Source organism: Poromitra crassiceps (genome assembly GCF_964638095.1).
Source record: "Poromitra crassiceps genome assembly, chromosome: 10".
Taxonomy (NCBI): domain Eukaryota; kingdom Metazoa; phylum Chordata; class Actinopteri; order Beryciformes; family Melamphaidae; genus Poromitra; species Poromitra crassiceps.
In genome coordinates, this window is record NC_139631.1 from 12798042 (window position 1) to 12813041 (window position 15000).

Below are 15000 nucleotides of genomic sequence, written 5' to 3' on the forward strand. Positions count from 1 at the left end.
TTACCTCTGATAAAAAAAACAACTAATAAAAGATTTATACGTGTCTTGCGATTTGGAAATTGCAGGGGTCAATTTTGCAATTTTCACACTAGCATCATGTTATTATTATCTGATTTATTATACAGCTCTATTTTTGAAACACAACATCACAAAAGAGACATGTCTTGTCCTTGTAGCAATTTTCAACACTTTCTGTCCGGGTAGCACTCTGTTATCTGATGGAGAACAGAAGGAAAACACATAGTGAATGGTAACGTTACGGGCATCCAGAAGCTGGTGTGTAGTGTAAGCTGTGCACAGCTGCTCAACATGAGTAAGATGAGAAGATAGAAGAACATGCTCCTCATGGTGGACCCAGGGTGACAACACTGTGCCCCCCCCCCCCCCCCCCCCCCCCCCATCTGCCAAGCGCCCCCATCCCTCTTCCATCTAGAGGGGTTATTTGAACTAAGTAGACAAACAAGTTATTTACTGCCTCTTTATCAACGTAAACAAAGTAGGAAATGAATAGCAAACACTTGTCCAATGGCAGCCGTGGAATCAATACCTCTCGACTCTCCACCAATCAATGTGGGGCCTCTGCTTTTGTATTCTGCATCCATTCAAAATGACCACTGCTGTTGATGCTGCTGTTGTCAAGGGAGGGATGGTTTGGAAATAGCTTGGTGATTTAGTGCTGCTGCCCACACACTGTGTGTGTGTGTGTGTGTGTGTGTGTGTGTGTGTGTGTGCGTGCGTGCGTGCGTGTGTGTGTGTGTGTGTGTGTGTGTGTGTGTGTGTGTGTGTGTGTGTGTGTGCGTGCGTGCGTGCGTGCGTGCGCGTGCGTGCGTGTGTGTGTGTGTGTGTGTGCGTGTGTGTGCACGCGCCCTTGGGGCGTCTGTGTAAAGCGAGATTCAGGGCTTTTATTTCCTGGCTGATTTATGTTGTGACGTTTGCCTTTGCTCTCACAATCACATTACTGGAAAGGAGAGAGTGTGTGTGACGTGTGTGTGTGTGTGTGTGTGTGTGTGTGTGTGTGTGTGTGTGTGTGTGTGTGTGTGTGTGTGTGTGTGTGCGTGCGTGCGTGCGTGCGTGCGTGCGTGCGTGCGTGCGCGCGCAGCGCGCGCGCGCGCGTGCGTGCGTGCGAGTGCATGTGCACATGTGTATGTTCGTGTGCCACTACACATGAACTGGGTGTCCGTGCTTTTCCAAACTAAAGAGACACAGCAGAGCAGACATTCACTTCCCCTTCCTCTCTAATGTCAGTAATAATAATGTATAGTTGTAGAACAGCACACAAACAGGATGTCATATTCAGAGCATTTTAATTTCTCTCTCTTTATCTTCACCTCTACCTGCCCGTCGTGGCTGCTTTAAAGACAGCCTTTTTTTTCTAATCACTCCACAATAGCTGATGAGTCACAGCATGACCGTGCACATGATATACTGTGGACAGTTAACAGACTCAGGGAAATGGAGAGAGAGAGAGAGAGAGAGAGAGAGAAAGAGAGAGAGAGAGAGAGAGATTAATTGATTTCACAGTATAATATCCCAAATCATTGCATTTTAATATCTGACTGTTGTGGCCACCAGACCGAGAAAACTCATCCCTAGTGGGATGTTTCAGATTGAGAGAGAGAGAGAGAGAGAGAGAGAAAGAGAGAGAGAGAGGCATACAAAGAGAGGAGTGCACTTTCTCTCTCTGCAGCCTTTAAAGTACATAAGGAAGCATTGTTGAGGTTTCTATGGCAACTCCATTTCACAAGCCTAGATTAAAGGAGCCATTATGGTGTCTTTCTGTTATTCTTTTGTTTGTTCAATTCTTTTTTCCAACTTCAATAATTTTTCACGTTGTGGGTTCTGTGGAAGCTTGCGAGGCAGCTGGACTTGCGAGAGCAAGATCACGATTACAAGAGAAATCCATCTTAGCATGCTGCAGACGTGCGTTTGACTCCACTCCACCAATGGTGTGGACCAATGAGCATTGAGCATCCAAGGAGAGGAGGCGGGCCTAAGTGTTGAAGTTAGCCAGAGTGATTTAAAGAGAGTGGCGCCAACGGAAGTCCAAAATGCTTGATAGTCACGTGACTCATGTAGCTATATGTGTGTGGGGGAATAGTTCCAGATATAGTTTGAATGCATAAAATAAAGATGATAATACACAATTTGATTCTTTAAAAGTCTGACCCTTTCAAAGTACATCACAAACGGCCCATTCTGTTGCAACTCTACAACGCTGCTTAATCCAGAACCGTATTCTACGCAACTCTTATATCTCTATGTCTCTGTAGTTAGCCCATGATAGACGGCAATAGACAGATGGTTCATCCAATCACCTGCCAAGTATTTTTTAATTGCCTGCCCCTTTTTAACTGGTTTCCAAGATCAAGATTCCCAGATGCTTCTGTGAGACAAACCACCTGGCAGCGTCAGCTTAGGTTCTGTGGAGTGTACACAGCACATTGATCTTAAGTAGGGATGCTAATGATTAATCATCAATTGATTAACTTAATCACCGTTAATCGATCAAGCATATTAATCCATAATACGTGATCTGCTATAGTGCTGCTATTTCTATAAAAAGAAAGGCTCTGTAATTTTCCGAATAAGAATCAGAATAACTTTATTGATCCCCGGGGGAAATGAGGTCATGTTACAGTTGCTCACACTCAGATAGGGAGGAATATAAACATAGAGACATTATAGGAAGCATATAGACCAACAAAAACACAACAATAAAGAATAGAATAGAATAGAATAGAAGTTAGGTAGCCTATATACACAAACAGTGTCACCAATGTGTGCCCCCTCCTACCATCTTTGTCAAGTACCATTGAATAGAAGTGAATAGTGAGGTAGCCTACATGATATTATCTTATATACAGCAGTGTGAGTGATAGTAATACTTTCTTTTGATATATTCACTGTTTACATATTAGAAAATATTAAGAAAATATTTGGGAGGTCTTGAAAGATGAGTGAAATGATCAAAAATGCTGGCGGTGGCTTACAACAACAAAAACTGGCAGGGAAAGAGTAAAGTGCGCTGATACACAAGCAAATAAACAAATGTCTCCTCCTTCTGTCTGCTTCCTTCTCTCTCTCTGCCCACACCCGGCCCCTCCCTCTCCCAAGTATTAGTTTTATTTGTAAAGCAATATGTGATCTGTGACCATGTACGTGCAGAAAGCTCCGCCAATATGAGAAATAAAAAAACAAAACGTCTAGCAGCAAACACAAGTAGCAGGTTTAAATCTTTTCAGCACACGTGTCGTGTTCGAGCTTAGCCTGCCAATGTCTTTGAACATCCCAAAATATTCATGTTGTGGCCCAGTGACTTCCAGTTGCACTGATCCTGTGATGAGACCATAGGTGTGTGTGCAGTCCCTTAGGGATTTCATCAACTGCACACACACTGTGTTAATTACTGCAATGCTGGTCCAGTCCAATTAGTTCAGTTGCAAAAATGCAAATGAGTATCTCTCCTCACCTCTCCTCTCCTCTCCTCCCCTCCTCTCTCCTCTCCTCTCCTCTCCTCTCCTCTCCTCTCCTCTCCTCTCCTCTCCTCTCCTCTCCTCTCCTCTCCTCTCCTCCTCTCTCTTCTCCCCCTCCTCTCTCTCTCCTCTCTCTCCCCCTCCTCTCCTCTCCTCTCCTCTCCTCTCCTCCCCATCCTCTCTCTTCTCCCCCTCCTCTCCTCTCCTCCCCTCCTCTCTCTTCTCCCCCTCCTCTCCTCTCCTCTCCTCCCCTCCTCTCTCTTCTCCCCCTCCTCTCCTCTCCTCTCCTCTCCTCCCCTCCTCTCTCTTCTCCCCCCTCCTCTCCTCTCCTCTCCTCTCCTCCCCTCCCTCCTCTCTCTTCTCCCCCTCCTCTCCTATCCTCTCCTCCCCTCCCCTCCTCTCTCTTCTCCCCCTCCTCTCCTCTCCTCTCCTCCCCTCCCCTCCTCACTCTTCTCCCCCTCCTCTCCTCTCCTCTCCTCTCCTCCCCTCCCTCATCTCTCTTCTCCCCCTCCTCTCCTCTCCTCTCCTTCCCTTCCCTCTCATCTCCTCTCCTCTCCTTCCCTCCCCTCTCCTCTCCTCCCCTCTCCTCTCCTCTCCTCCCTCCTCCCTCCTCTCCTCCCCTCTCCTCTCCTCTCCTCTCCTCTCCTTCCCTCCCCTCTCCTCTCCTCCCCTCTCCTCTCCTCTCCCCTCCTCCCTCCTCTCCTCCCCTCTCCTCTCCTCTCCTCTCCTCTCCTTCCCCTCCTCTCCTCTCCTCTCCTCTCCTCTCCTCTCCTTCCTCCCCTCTCCTCTTCTCTCCTCTCCTCTTCTCTCCTCTCCTCTCCTCTCCTCCCCCTCCTTTCCTCTCCTCCCCTCCTCTCCTTCCCTCCCCTCCCCTCTCCTCTCCTCTCCCCTCCTCCCTCCTCTCCTCCCCTCTCCATGCAAAATCTGTCCTCTAGACATACACAACCTAAGAACAACCTCCTTGTGTGTGGCAGGGCTGGTTCAGGATATATTTGTGTTAGGTAAAAATGGTTCCCAGCAGTGTCATCTTCAACCCCATACTGGTGCCCATACATAATTCAGCTATAATGGAATAGTTAATGAATCTTTATTACTTTTGTCAGCCTGACCCGTTTGTCTCCTCATCTATACTGCATGATTATAAAAAATAAGCACGACTCAATCAGTGGGAAAGTGTTTACAGTAGCCAACTGTTGACGGATGAAATTATTAGAGGATGTATATTTTATGAAGGCCTTTTTAATTGCGAGTCAGTCAGCGCGCAGTGCCTGTTTGCGCGCAGCATTCAGTTCTAATCTCAGTGGAATTTTTGGAGCAGCCGTGCAAGAGCTGTTGTTAAATAGAAATTAATTGTCCTTCAGGAGTCCCCATGAAATAAACTCGCATTACCTTTACTTCCTGGAAAACAGACTCTCTTTAATGATGACCTCATGCTGCACCAGAAGGCGTAAAGAGAAATTCCAACCATTAAAACGTCTCTGAATTTTTAAACAATCCCGCCCCTCCACCCCTCCTATCCAATAAAACGACCGTTCTCTCCCTGACTGATACCCCATTGGTTTAGACTTTTGAATGATCCCACACTGTTTATGTCCCGCCCCAACCTCTTTACTGTAAACAGGAAATACAGTAGAAGTAATGTTCTGAACAGACAACAGGGTTATAGTTTAGATAAACAGCCAGCTTACTAAGACAACAGGGTTATAGTTTAGATAAACAGCCAGCTTACTAAGACAACAGGGTTATAGTTTAGATAAACAGCCACCTTACTAAGACAACAGGGTTATAGTTTAGATAAACAGCCAGCTTACTAAGACAACAGGGTTATAGTTTAGATAAACAGCCAGCTTACTAAGACAACAGGGTTATAGTTTAGATAAACAGCCAGCTTACTAAGACAACAGGGTTATAGTTTAGATAAACAGCCAGCTTACTAAGACAACAGGGTTATAGTTTAGATAAACAGCCAGCTTACTAAGACAACAGGGTTATAGTTTAGATAAACAGCCAGCTTACTAAGACAACAGGGTTATAGTTTAGATAAACAGCCAGCTTACTAAGACAACAGGGTTATAGTTTAGATAAACAGCCAGCTTACTAAGACAACAGGGTTATAGTTTAGATAAACAGCCAGCTTACTAAGACAACAGGGTTATAGTTTAGATAAACAGCCAGCTTACTAAGACAACAGGGTTATAGTTTAGATAAACAGCCAGCTTACTAAGACAATTTCAAGCTCGAGCCCATCATGCAGTCAATGGGACGAGACGAGCCGGGCTCAGATAGAACGGGCTCGGGTCAGGCCGGGCTTGTTTTGTTGGCCTGATCTAAGCTCTAGAGACAGAGAGAGACACAGAGAGAGAGAGACACAGACATAGAGACAGAGAGAGAGAGACACATAGAGAGAGAGAGAGAGAGAGAGACACAGACAGAGAGACAGAGAGAGAGAGAGACACAGACAGAGAGACAGAGAGAGAGAGAGAGAGACAGACAGAGAGACAGAGAGAGAGAGAGAGACAGACAGACACAGAGAGAGACAGAGATAGGGAGAGAGACACAGAGAGACAGAGAGGCACATACAGAGAGACAGAGAGAGAAAGAGACAGACACAGAGAGAGAGAGAGAGAGACACACAGAGAGACAGAGAGAGAGAGAAAGAGAGGCACAGACAGAGAGACAGAGAGAGAGAGGTTAATTGTGTGTGTCCACTATGCACCCAGCGCCAACAGTTCCTCCATACTGGTCTCAGTAACAGTGACTGACTCACTGCTACGCAGCACTTTTCCCCTCTTTGGTTTTTGTGCAGCTGCTCTTTTGGATGAGTCAGTGTGTCCTCGGGCGATGTCTGATCATAGAGTCAACACTGATGTCATGTCTGTCTGTCTCACTCTCTCTCAGCCTCTCTGATGTCATGTCTGTCTGTCTCACTCTCTCTCAGCCTCTCTGCCTGTCTCTCCTTTTATTCCAAGCGTACCCTAATAATTAACCAAATCCTTTTTCCTGTCTCCTTCCTTTCCTTTCCGGCAGGCGCCATCTTTGACGAGTCAGCGCGGAAGGATGACGAGGTGTTCCGTCTGGCCGTGGCAGACCTCAACCTGAACAACGAGATCCTGGAGACAGAGAAGATCACCATCTCTGTGGAATTCGTGGACGGGAACAATCCCTTCCAGGCTGTGCAGGAAGGTAGGGCGACCGTGCTACCAGTCTTTGAGTCTAGCATTTGTGCCTGAAAATGAAAGCTCTTGTGTGTGTGTGTGTGTGTGTGTGTGTGTGTGTGTGTGTGTGTGTGTGTGTGTGTGTGTGTGTGTTTGTGTGCAGAAAGAGAGAGATAATGAGTGAGTAGTACTGAATCATTACAGTGTTATTACAGTGTTGCGGCACACACACACACACACACACACACACACACACACACACACACACACACACACACACACACACACACACACACACACACACACACACACACACCACCTCTTGATAACCCATCTGCAACAATTTGTGATTCAAAGAAATAAGAACAACGTAAGTTGTTTGAAGAACAAAGATTTTGCTACTTCAAACAGACACATGTTCCAGTTATCAAAATAATTGTAGAAGCCATTTATCTTTATTTGTATTTTGGGACATCACACTTTTCACCACTCAAAGGCATTATGCATTAGTGATGGGTCAGATGGTAAGGTATGGCCACCTGGTGATATACTGTAGTATGAAGTCAATCAATCAGTCATACCTGTACTGTATGTAGCAGGTTCTTACATTTCTTACCATGTGTTCAAAACAATAACTGACTGCCAAGCAATTTTGAATGGCAAGTCCAACCCTCTATGGTAATTAAATAACTACACTAAATGCGAACAACTTCTAAATAGAAGTCTCTGTATGGGGCGTTGCTTCATTGGACAACATAGAGGCCATTTACACCTGGCACTAACAGGCATTTTCTGTGATCAGATTGCAATCGGATTGTGCTTGACCACATTAGCCTGATTTAATTTACACCTGGCGTTAGCATGCATTTTGGGTGATCAGATTGCAATCTGATTGCAATCTTGATTGCTTGATTGTGTGTCCTCTCAATCTGATTGAGATTGAGATTGGTTTGAGAGGACACATTGCATTTACACTTGTGTTCAATGTGTACACAATGCGTGCCTGACCACCTCCGGAGGTGATTTGGCCGATCAGATTGCAATCCGTCTTCAATGTGTCTTGGGGGAGTTTATACCTGTACTTTCAAGTGGTCAAGCACTTTCCGATTGGAATCTGATCACAGAAAATGCATGTTAGTGCCAGGTGTAAATTGCCTCATAGGGTACACATCAAGAGTATTCTTTCCACTTCCTAATGGCTAATTGGAGTATTGGTTTTCAATTTGACAGTATGCAAATATGCAAATGTGAAGTTTATAAAGCTATTTTTCTAGTTCTATGGTTTCTGAAAAATGCTTATGTGATGGATTGTCTTGACAAATGTTGGCCCAAATGCCTCTTCAGTGAAGGAAAACTATTCTGTAGAACTCAGACATTCACAAGGAACAAGCTAACTGACACAAAAAGCAGCATTATGGGCCATAAGTTGACACCTATTTAAATCAGCCAAACAGACGAGATGCATATCTCCAAGTTGCCTTTTTTAGACCTGCAAAAGGGTTTGGGCTCAGTACCACACAACCTGCATGTAGCTTTTGATTTGAGTACCAAATAACATCAAAAATCTATCAAAGGTTATTTCCAAGACACACAACTGTGCGTTTCAATAGCATTTAGCGCAGCATAGTAGCAGAAATGTGTGTGCTGAGTGCTGACAGGGTGCACAATCCTCCCGCTAGCATCCAGTACCCTTAGTCAACTGACTCATTAGGCCATACAGATCATGCGATATAGCTATAAGTGAACCCTTCTCTGCTCCTATTGTTTTAATGACATCAGATAAAGCAAAGCCAATGGATTTAAAGAGGAAACATCAGCAAAGCATCTTAGCATCACTGCAATGATTTAATTAACTGATAATCAAATTCAAAACACCCCTCACCTGGCTCGCCACCACCCATAATAAGCAGAGAAAACAGCAATACATTAGCCATGGAAACACATGCTAGGCAGACTGAAGAAAAGAGTAGAGGGATTCAGACACCATCCTGTAGCAAACCATGGTGGCCATCATGTAAGAAGCATCCTGTAACCTTTTTAGAGATGGAATCTATCTTTTTCTTTCTTTCTTTCTTTCTTTCTTTCTTTCTTTCTTTCTTTCTTTCTTTCTTTCTTTCTTTCTTTCTGCACCACACAACAGCCGAGTAAGGCTCACTCTTTCCCGTAAAGACCCGGGTTTGAATCCAGCCCGTGGTCCTGTCTCTCTCTCTCTCTCTCTCTCTCTCTCTCTCTCCCTCTCTCTCTCTCTCTCTCTCTCTCCTGTCCCTCTCTCCTGTCTAATAAAGCATGAAAATGCAAAAAAATAAATCTAAAAAGAAAGGAAGAAGTACAATAGCATGAAAATATTATACTGTATACTTTATAGTATAAACACATCACCAACCGTCCAGCTAATAGGTTCCGCTTAGTCTTGTTTAAACATTTTGTTTTATTCAGGGAAAGTTCTGTGTGTGTTTCTTTTTGCTGTGCATGCTATATTTCAGCAAAGCCCTGCTTCATATTCAAACATGGACACGTTGCCAGCTTGGAGCTGCTTAGTAGGAGAGGCCAGTAGGAGAAGAAGATTATGGCTGTACTAAGCAGCTCCAAGCTAAAGCCCACTCCACACGGAGAACCCGCTTTCACTTGTTTGCTCGAGCGCACATCGGCAGTAGTTGGTTTGTCCAACTTTGTGTCTGTCTGTCTGTCTGTCTGTCTGGTATTGAACAGACCACCCAATTATCCTTCATCTGCCTGTCTGCCTGTCTGTGTTTCTTGTTGGCTATAGCTGGTGAATTGATAGCCTGTCTGTCTGCCTATCTTATCTATCTGGTCTATCTGGTTAGGTTGCTTGAAAATCAATTGTCTTGTCTTCCTCTCAGTGTCTTAGTATATCACGGTGCAGTGTCTATGCCCCGCCCCTCTATAAGCCACAGCGAGACCATTCAAAAGGTCTCCGTGTTTCTTAATGTGCAACACTTCATCAGAAGGCACATTACTCTATGAAACAGTATTTTCCACGCCAGGCAGAGATTCATTGATGTGTGCACACAGCCTATTAAAACATTGGACGGGCTTAATGCACAGTTAACGAATGGATTGCCGTAGCAAATCATTTGTAAACGTGTTGTGTGCACAATCAGCACAATCAAACAAACAGCCACAACTTGCTGGGATCCATCGTCGACTTAAAGGGAGCACGTGTGTTCTTTGTAGGTTTTTTCAGTGTGTCTTGAGGTAGCTTAGTTAGTTCACTTCCTGACTCAAGTGATATAATACGCATAATTTATACATGAGAAAGAAAATGAACAGAAAAACAAAACAAAACTATAGATCCATGACTATTGCAGGACATCCGCGATTAGTAGTTAAAATACACAATCCGAAGGGGAAGCCGTTGTATAGGGACCACCCCCCACCCACCCGAGAGAGAGAGACACACACACACACACACACACACACACACACACACACACACACACACACACACACACACACACACACACACACACACACACACACACAGAGCTGTGATATTACGGTGAAAAATGGGACTATTCGATAATAACCATATCTCTAACAATGCAGAGCATATTACAACGTATGCCATCCGGCTAGATTTTAATTTCAAAGAGAATGATCTGTTTAAAAGCAATCCAATTAAATGTAAAAGAGATTTACTGTGTTCTCTGCCCTGAGGGTCATGTGTGGCTCTGTGTGCGTAGTGCGTACAGTATACCATCGTCTCAGGGCTGTGTCAAGGAGCTTTGCTATTAGACAAGCTCTCTCTCTCTCTCTCTCTCTCTCTCTCTCTCTCTCTCTCTCTCTCTCTCTCTCTCTCTCTCTCCACGTATAGTAGCCTAGTTAATTCCTAGTTCTGCTCCTGTCACTTATGTTCAGTGTCCAACTCTCCTCACTCCCCACCCCCATCTCCAAGGTAACGTGAACGGGTACAGGTGTGTGTGTGTGTGTGTGTGTGTGTGTGTGTGTGTGTGTGTGTGTGTGTGTGTGTGTGTGTGTGTGTGTGTGTGTGTGTGTGTGTGTGTGTGTGTGTGTGTGTGTGTGTGTGTGTGTGTGTGTGTGTGTGTGTGTGTGTGCGTGTGCGTGTGCGTGCATGCGGTCTCCATTGATTAAAGCGATGAGAGCCACCTAATTGGATAACAGTCTATGGAGTGTGTGGGGGGAGGGAATGGAGACGATGAGAAGAGAGGAGGGAGGGCACTCAATAGTTGTCGGCTTATTTTTCATCTCAGCTTAGTCTTGTGTACACACACACACACGGACACACGCATTGACAGTCACACACATGTGCACACACACACACACACACACACACACACACACACACACACACACACACACACACACACACACACACACACACACACACACACACACACACCTCAGAGAGAATGTGCAAACTAGCATGCAGGGTTTGGTTATTTTGGGTTACACGGCTACTTGCGACTATCACACACATGTCCCCAAGTAGATGACTATCAAATGTGCTACACTTAAATGCATGACAGTGTATTAAATACAACACTGAAAATGTAAAATCTAGTGTGGCGTAGGTGTGACGGAGATATCATTTACACTGTAAATCAACGTGAATGCAGTACGTACACCACTAGAAGCTACCATTATACTTACACTGCATGTGTCTGATGCCTGATGTCTCTATGTAAGTCAATGGAAACTATTGCCGTGATCTTAGAGTCAGATCTTACAGCAAAAAGTGGGAATTTTGGACTTCCAGACAAATGTATCATTAAAACCAATAGAGCTCAACAGTCACGTGACGTCTCCAGCCCCGGAAGAGAATTCCCCATTCATTTTCTCCATGAAAAATCCAATGAGTTTTGGATCCTAGCCAACCAGCCACCTCCTGAATCGTGACCATAAAAAATTTCACTTGAAGTAAAAACAAAAAAATTAAAAGTTTCAAATTTTAGTGTGACATCCTCTTTGTCTCTCTGTCCTTTTCTCACAGCAGGGGTTTCCATTCAGAATCCGCTGAAATCGAGGACTCTGGGCTTTTGATGCGAGCAGAAAAACGTTTTTTATCCTTCCCCAGAATATTGCATCGTTAGATGATTTCCCCTGCTTTATAAAACATTAATAACATCCCGTTTAAAATATTTAGTAGCCCCCTTTCATCTGTTTAAGGTCCATTCTGTAATGCAAACAAAAGAGTGTGGGTACACCGGAAAAGTCAAAGCACCTGATTGGAGAAACTTTCAAACTTATCGGGTTATAAAATGCTACTTTTTTAATATACACTACTGTATATTATATTACTGTGAAACACAGCTGTGTTTGTTTTTAATGTTGTTGGAGAATCACAGTGTTGCCAATGACTGTGTGTAGTGAGGCGTGTGTGACTGTGCGTGTGTGTGTGTGTGTGTGTGTGTGTGTGTGTGTGTGTGTGTGTGTGTGTGTGTGTGTGTGTGTGTGTGTGTGCTTATTCATTGATCACTTAAGTGGTTGTGAATGATTTTCAGGTCTAGACAACATGCAGACACCTGGGTTGAAAGAAGAAACCTATAATTCATGAGGTCTCGCTTCTCCCCTCTAGTGTTTTGACTTTCTTTCTTTCCTTCTTTCTTTCTTTCTTTCTTTCTTTCTTTCTTTCTTTCTTTCTTTCTTTCTTTCTTTCTTTCTTTCTTTCTTTCTTTCTTGTCTCTATAGGCCAGGGGCACTCAATTAAAATTCAAAGAGGTCCAGTTAGAGAAAATGTCCTCAAGCAAAGGTCCGGACCATTGTAACGTAGCTTACGCTATGATTTCAGTGCCATTGAACTCAATGATTGAAGTAGCCTAATGGTACAATGTCTGTATGTAGTCAACAACTGACTGTTAAATCTAAATAAACATCAATAATGCTTATTTACAGTTTTTTTTCATATTTAACTGGATTAATTATACATAACTACCCTACTATAATAAATAAATGATCTTTTCTCATTTCAAGTAAAATTATGCATTTAAAAATAACATACAACAGAGTGCTTTGGAAAAATGTGCATCTTAAAATGAAGTGCTTTAATTTAAGAGAAATAAGTTTCCCCTTTTCTTCACTCCATTTCACATTTAACACTCTCAGCCAACAAACAACCTTTTCTCTTGAGAGAAGTGAGCTCCCTATCTATCTGTCTGTCTGTCTGTCTGTCTGTCTGTCTGTCTGTCTGTCTGTCTGTCTGTCTGTCTGTCTGTCTGTCTGACGATCAACCTCGCATGCCGTTGCGTTGGGCAGTGAGCGTGCCCTGGTGTGTGTGTGTGTGTGTGTGTGTGTGTGTGTGTGTGTGTGTGTGTGTGTGTGTGTGTGTGTGTGTGTGTTTGCTCATGTGTGGCGCTTCCATAGACAGGTCAGGATCGCACCGCACTTCACACGAGACATACTGGTTTTGATCTTCCCGTAAGAACAATGAATGGACATGTAAGAGTGGTTTCTTTTGAGCACACCATGTGAAATTACTATCTCTCGCCTCGCGTCACCTCCCCTCCGTCCGTGTGCTCTCGCAGCACCACTCGAAGCAACAGAGAGAAACGATTCGCTTATTTGATTGGCCGAGTAGCATCACGTGTGATGATTTACAGCGCATTCATTGGTCTATGAGCTTCCTGGCAGATAAACCGGTAGTACCGTAAATACTGTAAAAGCACGTGCCGGTTAAAATAGAAACGCTCCGTGAAAATGTAAGTTATCAATGATTTGTAGCCGGATGCGGACCGGAGTCCGGACTTTGAGGATCGCCGCTATAGGCTATCCTGCCCCATAATGCACTGTTGATCACATTATGCTAGCTATAATACAGATAAATAAACATATTAACAGCAGCTTAAAGGGATATTTATTTTTATTTTTATGTGGGGTATGAGGTTCTTGCCAACAGTCAGTGTGCTACATGCAGTAGAATGCAGCCGGTGCGGTCCCAGTTTGGAGAAATGGAGACCGGCCGCAGCAGGCAAGTAGAGTATATGTCTGCTGAGTGTAGATGAGGTGACGAGCAAAAACGTAAAAAACAACAGAAAGTACATGCAATGCTTCCATACTGCTCACCTGGAGTAATCCAAGTCTCCACAAACCCTGAGATGCCAAGTTGACATAAAAAGATGTCATTTACACCCTGTTTTTAGCTGAAATCTGCACTGGGGCCATGTGCTCGAGCTATGAGAAGAAGAAGGAAGTGAGGGGCCAGGGTGCACATGGCTTTATTTCAGTTAAAAACAGGGTGTACATGACATCTTTTCATGTCAACTTGGCATCTCAGGGCTTGCGGAGACTTGGATTACACCAGGTGAGCAGTATGGAAGGGTTTTTCTTTTCTTTTTCCTGTTGTTTCTTCCATTTTTGCTCATGACCCTGTTCACACTCAGCAGACATGCTCTACTTGCCTGACATTTCTCCAAACTGGGACCGCCAAACTGGGCACGCGACCCTGACTGCCTGCAAGGACCTCATACAACCCCACATCAAAAGAATCTGAAATATCCCTTTAAGAGCTTTTAATGGGCCGTTTTACTTTCAATACATTCCAGCTTGCATTGGATGGGATAAAGGCGCTGCTCATTCTTCCCAAGATATACTGTAAAACCTCTTTTCTGCAATGTGTTCACAGCAACTTCCCTCTGCTGAATCTGTGGGCTATTAATATTTCATCCGCATTATTTCATTTAGTTTTAATTAACACAACAAGGATTCAGGGTTGGGGTTATCTACGATCTAAATGAGCTTTGCCTGCTACTTTACAGATGGCCGTCGAAGGGGAACAAAGGGAACAAAGTTGAAAGAAAAAGCAAGTGTGCCAATGGAATAACCTTTGCAAAGCACTTCTCCCCTTGTCAGCATATTTGTTGTTCACTTCCTCAAAGCACGACCTCCCCTCAGAATAAATAACCTCGGCCTCGTCTTCAGTCTCTCACACTGCACACCACATTCATTTAGCTGCACTCTGCTCGTACTGTTAGGTCACCTTCTCCTGACCTGTGGACACAAGAACACCAACCGGACTGTCCTTGGGTTTGAAGAGAGCAGTTTGCATGACTGGTGATGACATGGCCAAATGATCAGGGTCACGTTCCAAAGTTTTTAAAAGTTTCTTTTAATCTTCTAAAAATGGGGTTTTCAGCTTGAGTATTCAAAGAGACCTCTAGAGGTTTTGTGGTTGCGCAAACAAGCAGGCTTTTGCCGATGTCCCCCTGACAGCGTAGGTTGAAATCTTTGTCTGCAGTTTGAGTGCTAGCTTTTAAAGTCAAACTTTGCATATATCTCTCATAATGTAGAGCTCTCTTGACTGTAAATCCCCTGTATTTTCTTAATAGGACATTAGCGTTCTCTTAGCCCAGCCATATGCTAATAGTCACAGTCAGCAATCTGGTAAAGAATGAAAT

General features: G+C 44.1%; 1 protein-coding gene across 1 annotated transcript in view; it reads left to right on the forward strand.

Moving 5' to 3' along the window:
* The window catches only part of grid2 (glutamate receptor, ionotropic, delta 2), a gene marked incomplete at both ends in the record, with an annotated part of 702436 nt that overhangs the window by 120598 nt on the left and 566838 nt on the right, over positions 1 to 15000 (forward strand). Inside the window, one exon of the mRNA XM_083643819.1 lies at positions 6501 to 6656. Coding sequence (XP_083499945.1) covers positions 6501 to 6656 — 156 coding nt within the window. The remainder of the gene's footprint in view (positions 1 to 6500; positions 6657 to 15000) is intronic.